At 52.9% G+C, this 21132-nt stretch overlaps 2 protein-coding genes across 4 annotated transcripts in view; one reads left to right on the forward strand and one right to left on the reverse strand.

The window, feature by feature from the left end:
* Positions 1-4138, forward strand: part of LOC117883692 (cytoplasmic phosphatidylinositol transfer protein 1-like) — a 41038-nt gene extending 36900 nt beyond the window's left edge. For both annotated transcript variants that reach the window (XM_034783291.1, XM_034783292.1), the window contains exon 9: positions 585-4138. In XM_034783291.1, coding sequence (XP_034639182.1) covers positions 585-850 — 266 coding nt within the window. In that variant the 3' untranslated portion in view covers positions 851-4138. The remainder of the gene's footprint in view (positions 1-584) is intronic.
* A 2306-nt stretch (positions 4139-6444) lies between these two features.
* On the reverse strand, positions 6445-20773 carry MSS51 (MSS51 mitochondrial translational activator). Of its 2 annotated transcripts, XM_034783289.1 has the most exons (7): positions 20588-20723; positions 18052-18263; positions 17202-17357; positions 16249-16373; positions 14855-15418; positions 7472-7565; positions 6445-6993 (listed from the first exon to the last, which is right to left on the reverse strand). In XM_034783289.1, the coding sequence occupies exons 2-7, from the start codon at positions 18234-18236 to the stop codon at positions 6765-6767; spliced, it is 1353 nt and encodes a 450-aa protein (XP_034639180.1). In that variant the 5' UTR covers positions 18237-18263; positions 20588-20723; the 3' UTR covers positions 6445-6764. The 2 variants fall into 2 exon arrangements, with proteins under 2 accessions (XP_034639180.1, XP_034639181.1); XM_034783290.1 differs by lacking the exons at positions 6445-6993; positions 7472-7565 and adding an exon at positions 14468-14677 and having other exon boundaries at positions 20588-20773.
* Between the last annotated feature and the right edge of the window lie 359 nt (positions 20774-21132).

Below are 21132 nucleotides of genomic sequence, written 5' to 3' on the forward strand. Positions count from 1 at the left end.
CGGCCCTGCCCTTTTTACAGCCCTTTTGGGCCATAGTTTGCTCTCTATGGCCTCATACAGTCTCTGTGGGACGGGGTGGGATTAGATTGGGTTATAGTAGATAGAGCAGTGGTCCCCAAACTTTACCCCGTGCCCCCCCAACCCCTGTCTATGCGCCCCACCCCAGGACAGAGGTAAGAGGGCCAAGGCTGGGGCCACAGCTCGGGGCGGGCGTGGGGCTGGCAGCCAGGGCTAGGAGCAGAACTGGCTGGTGCTCCGTCCCTGCCCCCTCTGGGGCCTGACCGGGGCCCCAGCCGTGCCCCCAAATGTTAGGGGGGTGTCCCACAGTTTGGGGACCTCTAAGATTGTTCCACAGATGGCAGAAATTACCTTGAGCAGCCTTATCCTCAGCAAACCCAGGTTTATGGGACAGCTGGCCCTCAACTTGACAGAGGCTTAAGAGGAAGAGGCCACTCTTAGTTACTCTGGCTGTGGAGGCAGAAGCTGGCTTTTGCCTGGCACTCAGAGAGCGAAGGGAGCAGGTGCCACCCCCTCTGCTTCTCTCGGACGGGCCTGTGAACTCTATTTCTCTTTGCTCTTGGCAGAGATGACGATGGACGAGGTGCGCCAGTATGAGAGGGAAACTCAGGAAGCCACCAACGAGATCATCGGCAGGGTAACGCCCTCCATTTCCATCAGCGAGGTGGGGCAGCCCTCGGACACTCACAGTGCCCCTGCCAGTGCCCCCTCCACGCCACTGAGCGGTGACCCCCCAGAATTCCTCAGCGCACCCAAGGACAGGGCCCGGAAGAAATCCGCTCCGGAAATGCTGACGCTGCCAGCACTGAGGGAACGTGCCAATGCTGAGTAATAGCTACCCTTGGGCCAAGCCCATCGGACAGCTGCAGAGCCCCGATTCCTTCCCCCCATGACTTGGGGACAACGCCACCCACCTAACCTGCCTTGAGACGCCTAAACTCTACTGTCGTCCTTCAGAATGTCGTTCCCTCCCTCCCCAATAAAAGAGACCCCAGATCGGTTCCAGAGCCGGACGGCGGAAGCCCCGTTGTGAGGTTGCTGACTTCCCTGCTGTCATAGATGGCCTGAGGCTGCCGTCTCCCTACTCCCCTGTGGCCGTCTCTCTCTTCTCAGCATTCCAGTGCGGGCTCTGCTTTTCCAGCCATCAACTCAGGGAGGGCTCCTGGTCCAGCCAGCACATTGGTGCTGCTTCTTGAGGGAGATGCGCTGCACCGGACCATGTTGGCGGCGCTCCTCAGCCACCCCTTATCTGTCCTTGGGGGTGATGCTCCTCCAAGCACCCTCTGCTGGAGCCAGGCTGGGGAAGGAAACCGACACGCCAACCTCTCCCTAATGAAGTCGGAAGCACCTTAGAAACGACAGTGGATTCTGCTTATTAGCAACCTCTTGATTGCCATTATCTGGAAGTTACCAATGAGCGGGAAGCAGGTGCTGCTAGGGAAAGAAGTGTTGGGATATGCTGAGCAGGGTCCTCGGTGCCAGGGCAGGACACGGCCTGGAGAGCACATGGAAAGGTACCTTGCAACCCCAGCGCTTCCTTCCTGTGCAGCCCTGCAAACCTGCCTGCAGCCGTGGCCAAGCTGTCAGTAAGCAGCAGGCCATTGGCAGTGTGGGAATCCCATTGACATTACAGGGGGCAGGATCAGCTGGCCAAACACTACTATTAACCAGAAGTTGTTAGCATCAGGATTGCTTGTAAGTGGAATCTATGATATCCATAAAAACTGCCAGGCATTGGCTGCCCCTGGTCCCCATTGGGACCTGCAAGGACTTTTAGCTGATGTCCCTGCCTCCTCCCGTGATTTCCGGCTGCACGCCTGGCTTCCATGTAAAACAGTGGCCCCAACCATCCACCTAACCTCACTGTACAGTCTCCTCCCAGCTGCAAAGCCATGGTGAGGGCACCTGCTTCCTTTCCAGGCTAAATAGGAGAGCCAGGTATTGGACTGAAGAGAGGCGCTGCCGACAGCCCTATCCAGACTGCTTTGGGGACAATCCCCTGCGGCCAGATGAGATTCCTCAGGGCACTGGTGAAGAGCCAGGCTGGGGCCTTGTCTATGCTAGGGACAGTTTCCTACCTGTTGCTAGCCCTGGTTCTCTGGCACTATCTATGTTAGGAGCCCCAGTGTAGAAAAGGCCCCACCAGATTGTACGCCCGCTCTGAGTAGGGGGTTATGCGACACGGGCCTGATTATCATTTACACTCAGGGCCCCACCCTCTGCCCTGTCAGTAGTTCAAAGCAGCTATGGTGTGCATTGGCGCTGGCAGACAGCAAGCCGGCTTTGCCAGGCCCCAGTGTTGCTAAGCAGTGGGTATGCCTCAATGTTAGGAATGGGATGGGGAGCTTCAGCCTTTGTCTCTAGTGTAAACAGGTCCCTGAAGCCTGAATTGCTGCTCTTCGCATTGCTGCTTCTGCTGTCCCAGCTGAGCTGCCCCGTGTCTGTAAGCCCTGCCCGGGGAAGGTCAGGGAGGGCCCTGCCTGGTGCCCTTTCCTTTCACCAGTCCCCTCTGGTGACACTGGCAAGAATGGAGCCCATCACTCCTGACCACCCCGCCTTTTAGCCAAGCAGTGTTCTCTCCATTGGTGCCTTCAGGAGTAGGACTATCGCCACACATGCTTCCTGGTGCCCTTGTGGGCCCTCGGCGAGGCTGGTGTGCACCACTCCCCCTCCCTCCATGCACCAGGTTACCATCTGTTCCGACTGCGCCTCAGTCACCTCAGACTTCAGCAGCCTTGAAACTGCCTCTTGCTAATCCAGCTCCCTGCTGGAGTAGGGTCTTATTGCCAGCTGAGCCCCTGGAGCTGCCATGCAGGACCTAAGGGATGCTGGAAATGTGCAGACTCTGGGAACAGGGGGTGTCAACCACCAACCGTCACAGCCATAAGGCTGGTTTTGAACCGCCCATACTAAGCACACATTGAATTGCACTTTTTCCTAAACAGGAATCTCCCCAACTCCCTCCCCTCTGCTAGGGCCTCCTGGCTGGTCTCTGTTTGTCTGGGTTGTAATTATCCATGCTACGAATCGTGTCCCAGACCAGCAGAAATGAAATAGCCAGTGTCTGCTTCAAGAAAGTGCATGGGCTGCTGCAGGAATAGGGATGGTCTAAGCCAAGGTGACCTTGAGCAACAAGGCCCTGATCCCGTGAGGAGCCGAGCACCTTTTCCGTAGCTCTGTGTGCCTTCCGTTGAGGTTTAGGGGCCTCAACAGCAAGCAGGGTCAAGCTTGTAGTCTTTTACATGAGGCCACTGGAAGAGTAGATTGGCTCTTGCTTGGGATTCATAGTTGCCAGCTGAGAAGCACTGGGACATGATGGGAGAAGGCTGGGTTTGAAGATGCACCCACGTGTTTGGATGTTTTTCCCAACCTAGTTCTACAAACTATCCCAAACTCTTGAGTCTGCAAAACTGGGCTGGGATTTAATGGGAACAGGGTCTCGTGGCATTTTGTCACCCCGGAAGCTACGTGAAAATGGGGAACATTAACCAAGCATTTTGGATAAGTTGAGTTTGAGCTGAAGGTTTGGGTTTATTTTTAATTTGATCTAGGCTGGCTTGTCCGCCCCATGGGCAGTGCAAAGGGCTGATGCAGTTGTGTAGAAAATCCATTCACTGCCTGGCAGCGCTGAATGCTATGGAAGGAAGTGTTTTTATATGTGCTATAGAAGGTTGGATATTAGAGATGGGCTAGACCCAGAGACTCCAATTCAAACCCTTCCCAAGGGCGAGGAGTTGGATTTGAATCCTCCGAGTGTGGTTCAGGTTCTGGATCAAATCCAGAATTGGGAGGGATCTATTTGCTGCTTCCAGGAAGCAGCTGAAATCTCACAAAGCCACATGGCAAGATTTTTGCACCCTCGGATTTACACTGAAGACCAGAATTCCAAGTCAGAGCCTTGCTCCGTAGGATCTGAGTCCATCTCTGGGGTAGATCATTGTCCCTGGTTGGATGGATTTTACAAAGCCCCCTCTGGTGTCACTGGATTTTATGTACCTCGCTCAAGTTTTGTGTAGTATGGACTAAGCCTTTTAATGTGTCTGGTGCTTCCTGGGTCTCAGGGCCTTGTGCGGCTGGGATTTGGTCTGTGTTTCGCCCAGATACAACATTCCAGTCTGGACTTCTCTGCTTTGTGTCTTTAATTGTGAGCCCTCGCAGGCTCGCGCTTTATGCCAAATTCCAAGGCCATGTGTCCGTGTCCGTGGAAAGTGTGTGCGTGAGCATGTGGGTGTGTGGACCACTAGCCTCACGTAGCCATGAGCGTGTGTTCCCACTGCAGCCAATGCGGAGTGTTTGGGCTGCTTCCGTTTTGGTCCCCAGAGGCCCTGGGCTGGAGTGCTCTCTCTCATGGGTGGCCCGGGGCCTTGGCTTCCTGAGGTGCCACCTGGGCAAGTGTGTAGTAGCTGGCAATGGCAGGGGCTCTGCAGGGAGCACACAGGAGACTGGCTCTTGATTGGTGCCCTGTGAGTGAGTGCCGACCATCATGCACGGCGGCTGGAGGCCAGTGCTGAAGCTGAAGGGCCGTTCTCTTATAAATAGCACCTGGCCATGGATGTCTGTCGAAGAGCCACTCCCCCTACTCCACCCTATTCCCATTCTGAGTCCATGGGTTGTGTTTGTGCAGAGACCCTGCCTCCCTGCACTTTGAATGGGGCTAAGGCTGCAGCTGCCAGCCTGTAAATAGGGATTTGCTGAAGACAAAACCCAAATGTGAGACGGGAGGGTCTGCATCACAGTGGGGTCTGGGGGATTGGCGGGAATGAATCTTGCATGCAAGTGTCATGATGTAGCATTCCCCACCCCTCGTCTGGCTTCCTACCCTCCCCGCCAGCTCCCAACTACTCTCACCCCCTTCCTCCCTGCCCCGTGCCCCGTCCTCTCACACCCTCACTAATTTCTTTCTCTTCCACCCCTCTCCCCCCCAGGCAGCCAGGGCACTGGGTGTCTGTGACCTGCGGGCTGAGGGAAGCCCTGGGTGCAGGTTGCCAGGTGTGCGCTGAGCTGGTAGCAGAAGGCGCTCCCTTTCAGCAGATCCGGGGGGGAGCATAGACCTTCCCTGCTGAGAGGCTTAGATCAGCTCCTGAAGAACAGGGACACCCTGACCCCGCATTCCCTGCAGGGTGCTGAGGACACCCCCTGGATGCACAGGGGCTCAGTCTGGGCCTAGGGAAGCAGGCTTGCCCTGGTGACACCAGCGCCCCCTTCTGTCTGTTCCAGGCAGGCAATGTGAAATATTTTTCTCTCTTGAATTTGTTCCTGCGGCCCCGTGCTCCTCGCATGTGAGAGGCCATTTCGGTGTGGGCCAGCTAAAGAGGGGGGCAGGGGCTGGCTTCCTTTCTTACAATGAAGCCCTTTTCAGAAATAAAGCCGTTGCTACTGGCTTCTCTTGAGTGTTTTTTTGTTTCTGTTGCTTCTCCCGTCCCTGCTCTGTGCTCCTTCTGGGGGTGTGTGTCACCTCCAGGGAGAGGGGTGGCAGAGAGGGGTGTCTGGCCACGAGCCTGCTCCTGGGCCACGCCCCCCCGCCTTTCCCCACTATGCACCATGGCTCAGGAGTGTGGCCATCACTGGCCCTGGAAGGCAACCACCATGGGGGAAGGGCAAATGGCTCTTTAGTGAACAGAAAGGATGCTTCTGCAATGCTGCACACGGCACCTAGCTGCACCAGCAATGGGTCCACTCGAGAGAGTGAGCTGCATTCGCTGAGGCAGGCACTGCCATGAAGAGATCCTGTCTGGGTATTGAGGTCACCAGCATCTCCCATGCCTGTGGCCCTCTGGGGTCACCGAGGCAGAGGACAACACGAGAGTAGCAGGCTAATGGGGGGTGGATCTAACCATGCTCAAGGGGCGTTGCAGGCTGGGTCTAATGAAAAACCTGCCTTTCAGTGATGACAAGCCAGGGTCACAAATATCACTCCAGGGTTTCCCTCCTCCCCAGCCCCAAACTCCCAAGCCAGATGTGTTCACTACATGGCAATACCACCTCCAGTCTCATTCCAGAGCCCCAGGGAGCTAACTGCCTGCCCCTTCCATGATCCAGATCTTCCCCATGCGCCAAGTGGAGCTGCTGTAGCTCCTGGAAATGAACGGGTAGAATAAACAGGGTGGGGTTGTAACTTGGGCCCAGGATCCAGAGACGGTGGCTCTTGGCTGGGTGCCCCGCCCTTGGTTGAGTGGAAGCAAGTGTCTGTTTGCACGCTGGGTGCCAGGGCAGGTTGGAAGCCTTTCCCCAGAGCCCCCCGTTGAGCTGAGACGGGTATTCTCACCTGTGGGCTAAGGTAGTAGCTGGGGAGCTGACACCAGGCACATGGACCCCCAAAAGCTGGCACCGGCAGTCAGGAGCAGCCACGCTGGATGCTGCCCTAGTAACTACATGCTTTATGATCCCGGCCTCCTTTGAGATCTGCTACTAGCTAGCACTATAGGCGAGCAAGAGCCTGGTGATATTTATTATTACCTGGAAGGATCCTCTTCCATGTCGCCGATGCATCACTGTAACACACAGCGCTGTCCAGCAGAGGGCACTATCTGAAATGCTTTACAGCCCCCTGGAAAAGGCCCACCCACCTCCCAGGTCCCCTGCACTGCACAGCCCAAGCACGCAGCTCTCCTGCCTGGGCTCGAGCATGGAGATTCCCTGTCCAATGCCGGCTGGGAGCCCGGGGAAGAGGAACTCAGGAGGAGCCCTGCACTCTGGCTGGGGAGGTGGCAGTAGCTGACAGCACGAATAGCAAAGGTGTCTCCTCTCTACTCCCCTCTGTCCTCAGCCCCGTCCAACCCCCCCATGTCTGGCTCATCCGGGGTGCCAGCCAGCCCGTGGCACATGATGTAGTAGGTGCTGCAGTAGACGGGTGACTTGTTGGGGTTGGAATAGACCTGCTCCGGCTTGAGAGAGGCGAAGGGATTGGCTCCGTAGCCTGTGATCTGGGTCTCCAGCTCTGTCAGGATTTTCAGGGAGTACTTCAGCTCCTGCTCGCTGTCGGGAGGGGATGGGGCACAGTTAGCACACTGCCAGCGTCACCCCAGCCCTGACCCCCAGACACCTTCTTGAACCCTGCTGGAGTAAAACACCAGGGCCCTGACACTGCACCAGGAGACTTGCAGTGAGTTTCCCCACAGCAATGTCCCATCGGTGCCAGCTGGGACTCCAGCATCATGAGCGTCCCCCACAGCAGTGCCCTGTCACTGCTCGCCAGGGCTCCAGCAGCACCACCGTCACTGCAGTGCTCTGACAGTGGCAGCTGCCAAAATGCTCCCTTAGCAGTTTAAAACAGAGTCAGGTGCTAATAGCCAAATACAGCCTGTTGTTATAAGGTGACTTGCAACAAGCTGACTGGTCCAGAAAGCAGATATCTCATGCAAATGACTGTCTGGAGGACTCTGGGGCACAGGACAGCAGAGCCCCACATGTACTCAGCCCCCCAAGGGAAAGCAGGGGGAAGGGCCTTTCTTACTTGTAGAGGGTGAAGAGGGTGGGGATCTTGTAGTCCCGCAGCAGCAGCAGTGTGGGGAGCCAGCCTTCCATCACATCCAGGCAGGCATGTAACCCTGCAGACACCAGAAGGACACCAGAAAGCTTTGGAGCCTGATCCCCTGCCCAGTGAGGCCAATAGCAGTCGTGCCTCTGGTGTCACTGGAAGCAGGTTGAGGCCCTTGCTGTGGTAGGTGCTGAAGCTGCGTGTGTGCTCATGCTCAGGCATACACGCACTGCCACCCCATTGTCCCATCCCCTGCATAGCATCGTGTTTCCAGGAGGCCCTGTTCTCCCCGCCTTGCGAACAAGTAGCTCCCATGACTTCAATGTCTCCCACGAGGAGGGGCAGGCGCAACAAGCCCCGGGAGTTTTCTCAGCAGGGAGCAGTGACAAGGAATGCTGTTTATGCAGCTGCCTCGCCTGCCCCCAGCTAGGACACCCTGGATGGAATGAGCTGACTGGAGCATGCAGTGTTTTGGGAGTGGGGGCTTGAGAAGCATTCCCAGCTTGTGAGCCATTGGGGATTTCACAGGCTCCTTCTGGCTCTACCAGGCCAGCCCCCTGCTTGCAGTGTTATTGTCCTGGTGCTAGCGTACGGCCAGCAAAATGCCATCATGGCACACCAGCATGCTGACTGTCTTCCTCCTGTGGGAACATTGGATCCCAACATGATGCCAACAAGTTGGTCCTGGAGGACACGGTGGGTCAGTCAATCCACAGTACCTTCAAACTGCTGGCTAAGGGATAATAAGCCTTTGCACTGCTATACCTTTCCTTCCCGGGCCCAAAGCAAGGTACAACACCTGTGAGATATCCCCATTTTACAGCTGGGGAAGCTGAGGCACAGAGCCGTAGACCTTGCCCAGAGCCAAGACTAAAAGCCTGGGATCTTGACTCCCAGTCCTCTGTTCCAGCCAATAGCCGGTGCCTCTTATGCAATGCTCTACATGGCTGCAAACAGAGGAAACCACAGGTATTTTTCATTGCTTGCAACTGATGCTTTTGAGTTGTGGTATTATTGAGTCTGTTTATTAACAACGCTAGATGCCTGCTTGATGCTTTGCAGACAGGTAGAATATGGCAGCTCGCTGCTCCATGGCTTTTAGAGTCTAGCTCAGGCATGAGGCTCGGTCCATACTGAAACATTAGATTGGCATAACTCCATCGGTCATGGGTGTGAAAACCACACAACTGACCGACATAGCTATGCTGACAAAACCCCTAGTGGAGATGCAGCTTTGTCAACCATAGAGGGCTTCTGTCAATAGAGCTGACTTCGTTTGGGGAGGTGGTATTCCTAGACTGAAGACTCTCCTTCTGTCAGTGGAGGCTGCGTCTACACTATGATGCTAGGCCAACATAGCTATCATCTCCATAGTGTAGACATACCAGCAAGGGATGACCATGAACAGAGGGCCGTAGGCCCAGATCCTCAAAGGTACGTAGGTGCCTTTGATTTCAGTCAGGTGCTTAAATACCTTTGAGGATCTGGGCCTTAATACTGAGAAACCAAGGGCTACAACAGAATAACATGTGCCTGTGTGTGCGCACATGCACATGCCACCAAACCAGAATCTTTGGTAAAAGCCACCAGAGGGTGCCTAAATCCACAGCCTAGAAACACAACCCCCAAACCCAGAAGCACACCAATTACATTCTCACCCAACCTTTGTAACCTACAACTAGGATTTTCCCCTTCCTCCACCTTACAGCATGCACATCCACCTCCCATAACGCATGTCTCTGCCCTCCACAAAGCACACCCCAGGCAGAAATGGCTGATTTGGATTGTTCTGAGTGTTGACCCAGTGCCATGTTGAAGAAGAGCATGCCTGTGCGGCGCAGGTTCTTTAGTGGATGGTTTGAGAGGGTAACATTGGACACTGTTTACTTAGCAATCTATAGCAATATTGATCAATCTGGACAGTTATCGATCACGGTCTTGTTATTTAGGTGCGGTAACAGGGGAGCTCCGAGATTGTGTTTTGTTCTTCCAGCAGTTGATGTTTGAGTTAAGGATGGTTCAGTGGTTAGGGCGCTAGTCTGGGACTTGGAAGATCTGAATTCAGTTCCCTGCTCTTCCACATACTCCCTGTGTGACCATTGCTTAGTCTATACTAGAAAGCTTTGTTAATACAGCTATGCCAGTCAACCCTTCTAGTGAAAGACACAGCTTCTACTGACAAAAGAGTGCTATTGCCAGTATAGCTAATCCTAGTTCCCCAAATGAAATAAGCTACAACTGTGTTTGCACTAGGACTTTTGCCACCCTAGGAAGATCATAAATAAAACCGCATTCCTAACCAACATTACCATACCAGCTAAATTTCTAGTCTAGACCTGGCCTCATTCTCTCTGTGCCTCAGTTCCCCTCTATAAAATGGGGATAAGAGCACTTCCCTACTTCACAGTGTGTGGGGCAGATAAAGCCATCCATATACCATGGCAATAGGGGCTGCATAACTAGATGGTTACGGTTGCATGTTTTGGGCTGAAGTACAGAGAAGAGGTTTCTGGCTGGGGGACATGGTTGTAGATGGCAAAAGCAGAGAGAGGACTTCACTAAAGGTTCCCTAGCTTGTTTTGGTTGGGTTGTTGATCGATTCAACTGAGCAACACAGTTCTTTGGTGGAACATGTAAGAGAGTCATTTAGGTCTGGTGTGATGAGGCATCTACCCCACACTCACCCTGCAGGGTTTAATGCAGGCCAGATGGGCCAATTAACCAATTAGGCAGTTAATTAAGGAGGTTCAACTGGGCAGGAATAGGCAAGCCCAGGAGCTGGAAGGGGAAGAGGCTGCTGGGAAAAAGCAGACACTGCCAGAAGACATGGAGGAGCGAGTGGGGTGGGCGGGCAGGCTGCAGCCCCTCCCTGGGAAAAGGGGAGGGGGCTTTGGGAACTGGTAGGCTCAGGAATAAAAGGGGAACCAGTAGTTGGAAGCAGCCCAGGGACAGAGCAGTTAGGTCTGGAAGAGATGGCCCAGGCTGCTGAGCTGAGGGTCCCTGGGCTGGAACTCACAGTAGATGGTGGGCCTGGGTTCCCCTTCCAGCCACTGGGTGTGTGGCACTGAGGCAGTGACTACTGAGGAGCTAATCTTCCCCTCATCTCCCCCCCCCCCCCGAAGGATAGAGACATGGCTGGAGAGCCAAGCCATAAAGAGGAAAGTGTGGATCCTGAGGCTGTGAGAGGTGCTGCAGGCTGACAGCAGAGATGGAGTGATGGTGCACAAACTGTGGAGAGGGGGTCATAGGCCTTGAGTTAATCCCCAGAGTGACCAGGAGGCGGCGTCAGCCCAGCGGTGAGTGGTGCACCCTGTGACACCACGTGAACTTTAAAACTCTAGGGCCACCTCTCTGCCTGGATAGCCCTCACACCCAACTCCAAACACCTTGCTGGCTTCTTGACCCCACTTACTGTGAACTGACTGTCAGGGCTTCTGCAGTTACCTCGCTCTTTGCCATCTGCCTCTGATTAGATCATTTCACAGCTCCCCATGCTACTGCCCCAGTCTTTTAGAAAAAGACTCCTAGCCCGCTGCACCCCTGCAATGAGTTAAAACCATCTGCCTGGATCCGACCCTTGTGTCCTCTCTCCTAAAGACTAAGCTCTGGATTACTCTATGTAGCACCTACTGGGGACAGATATATTTTCCCCAGATGCATTCCATTTCCAGTAGCTCACGGACTTATTTAGTGATGATCTTAAAAGCACTTTTCCATAAACAGGCTTTCTGAAGCTTTCTCTTCACCCCACCCCCACATCTCCAGATTCAGAACTCGTTGCCTGAGCTAAACTCAGGGCTGATTTACTACAGCCCCAAACTGCCTTGCCATGTCTTCACTGAGCGGGAAAGCAGCGGATCAGAGGGGTTCTAAAGGGCCCGATCCTCAGCTGACTCCAGTGGAGTCAATGGAGTGGTGCTGATTTACACCTGATTTAGCTCCAGAATATCCCTCTGCAGAGGCTGCCTTTGCTCTTTGGGCTTAGCCTAGCACCATTTACTTCTGCAATAGGTTGTGCCATGTCGGTGCTTTCATATCCTAGGCCTTTCTCTTTCTTTTAAATAAAAGTGCTGATATGTTACAAACCCTTGTAATTCTCTGGCCATTTCTACATGCTTGTGAGTATTTCCTGCCCTTTCCAGCCTCGATTGGCCAGTGCAGTGATGCAGGCCTCAGGCAGGCTATGCCGACTGTGAGGAGAGGCCGAGGCAAACCCTTGCAATGGAGATAACCTGAAACTTTGTAAAGGAAACCCCCCAAATTAAGTAAGAACATAAATATTATGAAGTAACATCAAATACTTGTTTAGGAAAATAATAAACTGTAAATAACCATCGCAAGGAAAGAAACTTGGCCAACATGCTGCGTCACCCTCAGGGAGGACTCAACTCTTCCTCCCTCTGGCTACAAAGTCTAGTTTCACCCCGGCTGTCCTGACTTCTCCGGCTTGTGATGCTCCTTTGAGCTGATGCTGCTATGACCGTACCTCTTTCCAGCAGGTTCACCCACAAGTGACAGTGCCTCCCTGGACAGCCATGCCTGTTCCTCCGGTGCCTAAACTTTATTCCCTCTGTCAGTGTCCCAGTGATCAACCTCACCGGTCACACGCTCTGTGCCCCGCACAGCTGGGCTCCTTGCACACGGCCCTTCATATCCAGCTTCCTCAGCAAATCTCCTTTTTACCCCAGTGCCGCTGCCTTCTTTAACCGCCTTCCAATGGCCTCCTCTCCGGCAGAATCTGAGCCCCCTCCGCAGCTCGAGCTGCCCTCTCTCTGCGGGGGTCTATCTCCCCACCAGGGCAGCATTCTGTGCTGCTGCATCACAGCTGCAGGCTCTAACGCTAAGCCCAACTGCAGCAGGGACTAGTGCTAGGGCCAGGATAACTACGCCTTCAAACTTCCTAACCATTTGCAAACGTCCCTTCAGGCTGGATTCTCAGTTCAGAGAGTGGGCTGATCCACAGGGTTCAGAGCGGGATGCGCAAGGCAGGAGAGGAGTCCCAATCTGATGATCTGATTCAGGCCTGTCTCCGCTTTCCAATAGACTGGGCTCTTGGTGACGTCCCAGGGTATCTAGAAAGCACACGGTAGGTCTGGCATAGGCAGAGGGGGAAAGCGCACACCATTCTTGGCTGTGCTTGCTAGGGGGCAGCAGACATCTGGACTGAAATCTTGATAGCCTGGCTGAGCTGTGATATTAGGCCTACAAGATCCTGGCTATGTGGCACTTCCTGTGGCAGCTAGTCCCTAATGGCATATGGCAACAAAGTTAAAAAGCAATCTGACTAGGAGCTAACAAAGTACCTGGGTTTGCCTCCTCCTTTCCCTGGGTATAAGCTACCACAGCCAGTGTCTGCAGTGTTGCTGAGCTCTTGGTTCATGTTATTGTCCCAGCAGAAGGCAAATGCAAGTCACAAGGAACTTGGTTGATGATAAGAGAGCACGGGCTCTCAAAAATCATATACTGTGGCATATATGAGGCAGCAATATCTAGTGGCTAGGGCAGGGCAGTGGGAGTCAGGACTCCAGGGTTCCAATCCCAATTCTGCCACTGACTTGCTGTGTGCCCTTGGGAAAGTCAGTTTAAAAAAAAAAAATCACTTTGTGCCTCAGTTTCCCCATCTATACAATCCCTGCATTTTTAAAGTGTTTTGAGATCATCAGCTCCAAGGCTCTCTATGTGTAAGCCATTATAAAGATGTTATGAGGAAATCTTCTGATCCTGGTTAAACACATGAAGGATCCAGCGTGTATGGTGCATTAAATACTAAAGCCTGTGGCACAATGCTTAGGAGCAGAGACATTAAAAAAAAAAAAAAAGGCAAGCCAAGCTCTAGGAGGAATATACACTAAGCAAGGCCGCCCTTTCCTGACACTGTCCTTTGGTACAAAAATGCTCCCAGCACATTCTAACACCTTGATGCTGAGTCACCGTGTTGCCACATGAACCTCAGTACGTCATTGACAATGGGTCAATGCAATGACATCACGTTGTGTAAACTCAGGAGTCTCTAACTGTCCTGCTAAGCTGGGGTTGCAGGATGCAAGCTGACCCATGCAAAGTTGGACTATGTCATCAATTCCCAGCCCACAAAGCCCGCTGGGAATTCTTCTTGCATGGCAGAAAGGAACAGTTGAAATCTTTTCAGTCGTTCTGGCCTTTAATCCCCAGAGCCTCCTTGGTATCCAGCATTTCTGCCGCCCCAAGCAAAAAAAAAAAAGCTGCGATCGGCGGCGGCAGTTCAGCGGCAGGTCCTTTGCTCCTAGAGGGAGTGAGGGACCTGCCGCCCCCGAATTGCCGCAGGTGCCGCCCCTCTCCCTTGGCCGCCCTAAGCACCTGCTTGTTAAGCTGGTGCCTGGAGCCGGCCCTGTTGGTATCACCATTGAGAAGATGTTGTCTTGGTGTCTCTTCCTTCTTTTTGCTTTATGTTGCCTGTAGTGGAGTGGCTGCCCCACTCCTGTATAACAGGCTAAAAGCAGCCAAGCTAGGCTGATTGGGGAAGCAGCCAAGCTGTAGCCAGCCCAATCAGGGCCCAGCTGGCCCTGATAAGAGGGCTGGGGGCCAGGAACTGGGAGGAGTCTCACTCTAGTCCTGGAGTGGGAAGGGTTAGCTGCCTGGGAGCAAGGCCTCTGAAGCAGAGCAGTGCTGGGGAAAAGACCAAGAGGAGCTGTGGGGAGCTCCAGCCTGGTAAACCCCCAGGCTGCAGGCCTTGGCGAAGGCCTACAGAGGAAATGGGGCTGCAGAAGTGTAGCCCGGGGATAGGAAGAGGCGGCTGGTCCTACCCCATTGCCAATGGTGAGTGGCCATTATAGACTGCAGTCGCCCCACTGAGCGGGGGCTAGATGATGACTGGCAGTAGCCAATGAAGCAAGATGAGTATAGAGGGTTGGGGGTTCCCCTGAGAGGGGAGACCCAGAGCGTGGGGGTACTGCTGAGGCAGAACCCTGAGGTAAAGGGCACCAGGGTCCAGGAGACACTGACCTGCAGAGGGTGCTCCATATGCTGGAAAAGAGCTAATTCCAAGATGACCAGCAGGAGGTGCCGTGCCAGTGGGTCTTCACTTTGCTACACTGCCCCAAGTCCTTGTCAATCTGAGCGTCCTCTACCTTCTGGAAGTGGAGAAGGTCAGCAGGAGGAAACCCAGCCGCGGGGTGTGGTGATAACAGAGGGTGCAGAAACAAGCTGCAGGAGAGGAGATTTCGGGGGAGGGGGAGCTGTCAGGGAGAAGCAGGAAATCTGAAGGGCAGCATTGATTGGGCCTAGAAGGAGGGACCCAAGGAGCGCTGCCCCAGATGGGCAGTATCAGTGGGGAGGGCAGCACCATTTGAGACAGTAGTTAGCCTCTGTCTGTGCACTCACCTGGATGAAAGCCTACCACAAGGTCTGGGCGGGCAGCCTGATGAGTCTCCACCTGGGATTCCCAGAAGTCAGGATAAAGCGACTTGTAGCTGCTAAGATAGACTCTTCCCCTGGGTCCGAACGCTGTCAGTGGAGGCCTCATGATGGGTCCATCTACCACATTGACTCCCACCATTACTACCTCGATGCCCTGGTGCCCAGGAAACACCCGTGTCAGCTCATCGTAATCCGTCACCCGGGTGTTGAGGGTCTCGATATGGGAAGCCCCTATGATATGCACTGTGACAGGCTTGGTATAGAGATTAATGCCGAAAGCGTGCAGCGCCAAGCCGATGGTGATCGGCCTGGACTGGAAGTCTGTGGTCAGCCGTTTGACAGACTCCAGCAGCTCTCCCTCCTCTGGCTTTGGCTTCCCCACGTTGGCCCAGAGGATATTCATATAACGCCCGGTCAGTATAGCACTCAGCTTTTCTTCCAGGTGCTCCTGCATGGAGAACCAGTCCTCCCAGCTTTTCACCTCCTGTATGCGCTTTGTCCAGGTCGCCGTGGGGAATGGGATGTCACCTAGAAGGAGAACCCCAGAAATTCTCAGCTCAGTGCTCCAGACTTCCCCAGGGTGTACTGATCTTTTTCCCTGGATAAGGGTATCATCCCTTTAAAAAGACAGCGCTTGAAGCTCTGCCATTCAGCTTAACAGGAGGTGCTGAGCTCAGAGCAGCCCTGCCAGTGAACAAGGATACATTGTGTGGTAACGAAGGGGAAACAATAGGGAGATGAACGAGCTGACTGTATAACGGACGTCTGAGCCATCAACTCTGTGAAGGATGTTGGAACCCCAGAGAACCCAGGAGTCTTCAAGCCAAACTAGGAGAGCAGCTACAGGTATGCAGGACTCCACAAATCCCCTGAACAGTTGTGTGTGTGTGTGTGTGTGTGTGTGTGTGTGTGTGTGTGTGTGTGTATATATATATATATATATATATATATATATATATAAAAAATTCCTGGATTCCCCCTAGCTAACACTCAGTGGTATCCAGACACCACCTTGCTTGGCTTCACAGCATGACAGGGCTCTGTCAGGCTTCAAAGACAGCCCTCAGTGCTTGTCACTGATATCATGGAAACCCAGGCAAGCCACAAAGGTCTGGGAGCTGGGGAGGGAATGTGAGCAGGTCTGGATAGAATCCACCATGAGACCCCAGGCCCAATTCCCTTCTTGGTGCAATCTTCTTACTATCTACTTGGAGGCTTGCTTCCTGCATGAGGCAGCAGACAGATGAATCTGCACTAAGACAGTCAAATGGCCTCTGGCTGCAGATAGCCCAGCCAGCTTTGACCCAGTCAAAGAGGACCCCTTGTCCCCTTCTGTTGAATGTAGGCAGCAAACCTACCTGTGAAGACGAGCCATTCTACCAGCCGGTCAAGAGCTACCAACCTCAGCTTCTTACACAACTTCTTGTGCACAGGCCAGTTGGCCCGTTGGCACTCTGAGTTGCAGTAATACACGTTCTGGCACCTAGAGGGAGCAAGAGAGAGGAGAAAGAATATGGTGCTCCACCAGGCAGCAAATTCAAGATACATCCTAGCACCTGATAGGAGAGGACCATCAGGAGTGAGCCTGAGAGAGCTGCCCCAAGGAGACCAATACTCAGTGCGTGAGTTGATGGGCTCTCTCTGGACTGCACAGCATTCTTGCCCTCCCCTATCCCTGCATGTGAACATGAAACATAAATACAAGAATTTGTTCCTGGGGTAACTTCATTGATCCATTGGGGTTACACCAGGGATTAGTTTGGCCTTGGTGCTGTTGCAATGCCTTTCAAAGGGGCTGGTAAGAACAGAGAGCTCCTCACTTAGCAGGTGTCGCCCACTGAGTTGGTACTGCCGCCTTCATGCAGAAGGCAGCCAGGCAGCATCACTGGAATCACGTACAAGCTACCCACCAAGGGACAGCTACACCCCCTCTCCTCAGTTATACCCCCTGCAACATCTCATCCTCCACCCATGATAGCCAGAGAGTGCAGAGGTTTAGACACTGAGGGCCTGTGCTCACTGAAGTTAATGGAATGACTCCCATTGACTTTGGATCCGGTCCTGAGGAATTAAAAAAAAAAAAAAAAAAAAAAAAAAAAAGATGCACCCAGCCGCTACTCAGAGGACTAACCTCTATTATGGGGCCCCATTCAGAAGCCTAGCTAAGCCTCTATGTTAGAAGGAATTGTCCTCCTGTTCCCATAGATATTCTGGGAATATTTCCACTGGGGACAAGGGAAGGATCTTGCCTTATGCTATGGCTCAGTCCTTTATAGCCGCCCTCAGCCACACACTGGGTGCTGTTGAGTACCTTTTGCATCGTCGGAGGCTTCTGGGGTCAGGGAGGGCATCGGGGAGTTTCTTGCACTCAGCACAGAATTTGAAGGTGTCCTCCATTTTTTGAAACATGTCGAAATAAGTCCGGATCCCGAAATCCATCCCCAGCTTCTTCCCATCCATGACAGACCTGCAGGAAAACAGCCAAAGTAGCAAAGTCGATGAAAGGCGAGCAGGGCACAACCCAACCTTGTCCTAGCGTGGTCCTTTCATAGCGACAAGACTGGCCCAAAGATGCCGTGTAATGGAAGATGTTAGCATCAGCTCAACTTGCAGGGGAGTACTGTATGCTGCTTCATCACTGCTGCAGTATGAATTCATTACCACAGCTTTGATGAGGGCTTCTGTTGTAAGGGCCAGCCCAAATGTTATCAATGCCCTGATAGCAGCTAGCAGAGACTGTCCTGATCGGATGCCTTTATCAATGCTTGGTATGATCAGTGACTGTTCTGAACTGAAGGGAAGTTATAGCCACATGTTGATATGAACTGGCAGGGCCAGGCCTCATCTGAGGACCCCTTAGGAGAGAGAACTTTTTCCCTACTAGGGTATGAACCAACAGGGCATGATGTTCTGATCCTTTGAGAACAAGGGAGTTTAACTTTCTTTTCACTGTAAGTGGCCCTATCAGTCCACCAAGGTCCCTTCTAGCCAGGGTCACATAGTGTTTGCTTTGTTCTTTCCCTCAGGCCATCCAGCAGTCTAATGCTCCCAGTGGCTAGTGCAGACAGTCCTAGAGCTGTCTGAGGTCGTGTGCCATGCGGGTGTTCAGATGGCAGCACACACCTTGTGCAGAAGCCACCAGGTACCCCGGCATTACTCACTTGTATTCGTCATAGCTCTTCATGTTGAGCTTCTTCAGGATGACCTGCGACAGACCAGGGACGTTGCTATCCATAGCTTGGAAGCCCAGGGAGTCCATGTTGTGGCTTGTAATTACTGGTTCTTCCGCAGGCTTCTTCTTGGAGTGGCTGGACTTGGAAGTCATGCCCTTGTTTATGTGGGCCATTTCTGTCAGTGCTGGAAATCGGGCAGGCTGGAAATAGGGAGAATGAATAAAGGAGAATAACTGTGGAGGTCTTGAACAGGCCCCCCCCCCATCTATCCCAGACTATGGTGCCTGAGCTCTGGACGCCTCTTCTTGGTATGCTGGAGATGTCCTCCCCACTTAACGACCTGCAGGGAAAGCAGCAGAGTCTAGCATGCAAACGGCTGTGAGCCTGGTAATCTGGGATCCAGTGTCTGGTCTGCTCTGTGTGAACTGGGGCAAGACACTTCACATCTCTGCTTCTCTGTTTCCCTGACTTTAAAATGGAGAAGTACTGATATCACCCCACTTCCCCGATGAGTTGCGGCTGAATTAATTCACGTACATAAAGCCGTTTTAAATCCCCCCTGGTATGGAAGTTTGGAGAAACCTGAGATGCAAAATATAGATCTGGATGCTGAATTTGGGGAGGATCTGACTCAGACCCATGTCTAAATGGAATGGCCATAATAGTAGCCACTTCTACTGGGTGGTTTTCAACTTTCCTCTCTACAATAGCTGTCTACATCCCCTCTCTCTTCCTCCACCCACCTCTGACTTCCGTCAGCTCCCCTTCCCACTAGTGATTGGGATCCAGTTTGTTTCTGTTATCCTGACTGGGTCTGGAACGTTCCCACGGCACAGCAGGAATGTCCAAGACTGGCCAGGATCCCATTGTTCTGCCCCTGCAAATGGACTTTCTCTGCCCTCTTGGCTCCCGTACCTGGTCAGAGGAATCACTGACTATATAGCACATTGCGGGGGTCTCTCTGGGAGGCACCCAGCTGACAGCCAGAAAATGTGGCTTTGCTCGGTGGCGCATCTGTCATTGCTTAGCACAAGCTGCCAGCATTGCATGACTCAGCCTCTCAGATAGCTCTTGCTCTGCTCCCCCCACAGCAGCCGTGACCTCTCTTCTGAAGAGGATGCCAGCAGCAGGAGGAGAGAAGGAAGCCCTTTCATCCTCTGGTTTTGCCTAGTCCTTTAACAGCAGACCCCCAAATCTGCTCTGGGCTGTGCGCAGGAGGCTCCCAGGGCAATCAATGAGATCCATGTGCATCTCTGACCAGCACGAAGGGTAGCTCAGCAGGTGTCATGACTAGCCAGTGGCACAAGACCATGTCAAATGTTCTCCAAGCTGGCACCCTGGTGAATGCAGTAGTGTTATTACCATAGCTGCATGCTGTGTGGGCAGACAGAGCCAGGGTGGGGTGACCCACGGTGTAAAGAACTGGTCCCACAAGAGGAGACACAGAAGATGAAGGAGGACATAGGGTAGGAGGTCCTCAGGCTGGTTCTAGTTGGCACTGTTGGAAGGAAGTCTGCGCTAACGGTCTAGTGATCTGACAGGTTCAGGGAAGGATAAGCTTGTGGCCAAAACATGGGGGTTGGGAGTCAGGAGATCTGGGTTCTCTTCATATCTCTACCATGGACTCACTGAGCACAGGACGGCCCCTCTCTGTGCTTCTCTTTCCCCATTTATACAACAGGGGCATGATAATGATCTATCTCTCAGGAGTGGTTTTTAAAATTAATTTGCTAACATTTCTTGTAAGGTGCTTTGAGATCCTCAGCTCAGAAAAGGGCGGTGTGTTTTTACTTCTAGATCAAAGGTTCAAACTTGGCCCAGCTCAGTAGTACAAAAGTTACCACCAGTTTCATACAGACCACACATCAGATGGTAGTGTCCATGGAAAGGTGCTCCTAACATCCAAGACACCACCATAATTGGCACTTACAGCATTTGCCCCCTTTTGTGCAGTCCCAGCAGAGAAGACAAGAACTGAGTGAATAGAGTGAGCTCTCCTTATTGGAATAGGTCCCTGCAGAGCAAGACTGGGGCACACTGGGGAGAGAGCTTACACTTTCCCTGCCTGTGTTGTACCTGCTCTGTTAGTAGAGAGAGGACTCTGGCTCCAGGACTGGCAATCAGGCACGTTTTCCCAGCACTGAACTTGCATAGACTAAGAAAAGGTGATCTGTACAGCGGGCTGGTTTCTCTTTATGATAAGCAAGTTCATTGCTGTTTCTCAGCAGGGCCTGGAGATGCACGCAGAGGTCTGGCCTAGGGGAATAACTGCTGACAGGTGGACGGTGCCTGCCTTGCTTGCAAAGCTGGTTGAAAGCCAGGAAAACGCTTTCAGCCCAGCCAGCTGACTTGGTTGGCAAAGAACTGAGCCCTGCTGTCAGCCTTACAAGGGCCTGATCATGGTCCAGAGCCAGAGAAGGAACAAGTCTGGTACCCCCGATCTCCATTTGATGAGTATTAAATTCTAGGCTGTTGTTATTCCGGCTTTATGCTCTACCCATAACCATAGCATCTGAGCACCTACCACGTTGCCCTTACAAAGTCAATCAGCCTAATTAGGAAATGCAAAGGGAAAACATTGATGCCACCATCAGCCAGTCCATGTTGTTTGGTTTGTCTCCGGATGGGACAGATCATGCTTGAACTTCATGGGCACATAGGAGTTGGTGATGCTATACACCGCGAAGGGAAGGGTGTTGGTGATGGCCATGATCTCACCCCTTTTCCATACTAGCGGCAGCTAGCCCACGAGGGAGCATATGTTGAACCTGTAAAAAGGAGGTCTAGCTGCTGCCTCTGAGCATACTCTTCCCCCTCTCCCCTCCACATACATACATATACCAGCAGTGACATTCTGTCTACATGTGTGCTCCACAGACAGAATTCTTCCTTCATGTGTGTGTGTACCAATGCACATGCTGCTAGTGTTTATAAGATACTTTTCTGCGCCAGCTCCAGGGACCTGAATCTTGTGGCATATAATAACCCAAGCTCAACAGAAGCCAGTGGTGGTGGAATGGTACAAATCACTCACCCAAGGGAGCAGGGCATGGATTCAATGTGTGAGCT

This window comes from Trachemys scripta, chromosome 10, assembly GCF_013100865.1.
Source record: "Trachemys scripta elegans isolate TJP31775 chromosome 10, CAS_Tse_1.0, whole genome shotgun sequence".
NCBI lineage: Eukaryota > Metazoa > Chordata > Testudines > Emydidae > Trachemys > Trachemys scripta.

Excerpts from the sequence above, each read along its gene's own strand:
- MSS51 (XM_034783289.1), bottom strand. The coding sequence starts at position 18,236 with ATGGCCCACATAAACAAGGGCATGACTTCCAAGTCCAGCCACTCCAAG. Across the intron at positions 7,566-14,854 it reads TGTGGTAGGCTTTCATCCAG|GGTTACATGCCTGCCTGGAT; the intron begins GTGAGTGCACAG and ends TGGTGTCTGCAG. Across the intron at positions 6,994-7,471 it reads ACCCTCTTCACCCTCTACAA|CGAGCAGGAGCTGAAGTACT; the intron begins GTAAGAAAGGCC and ends CCCTCCCGACAG.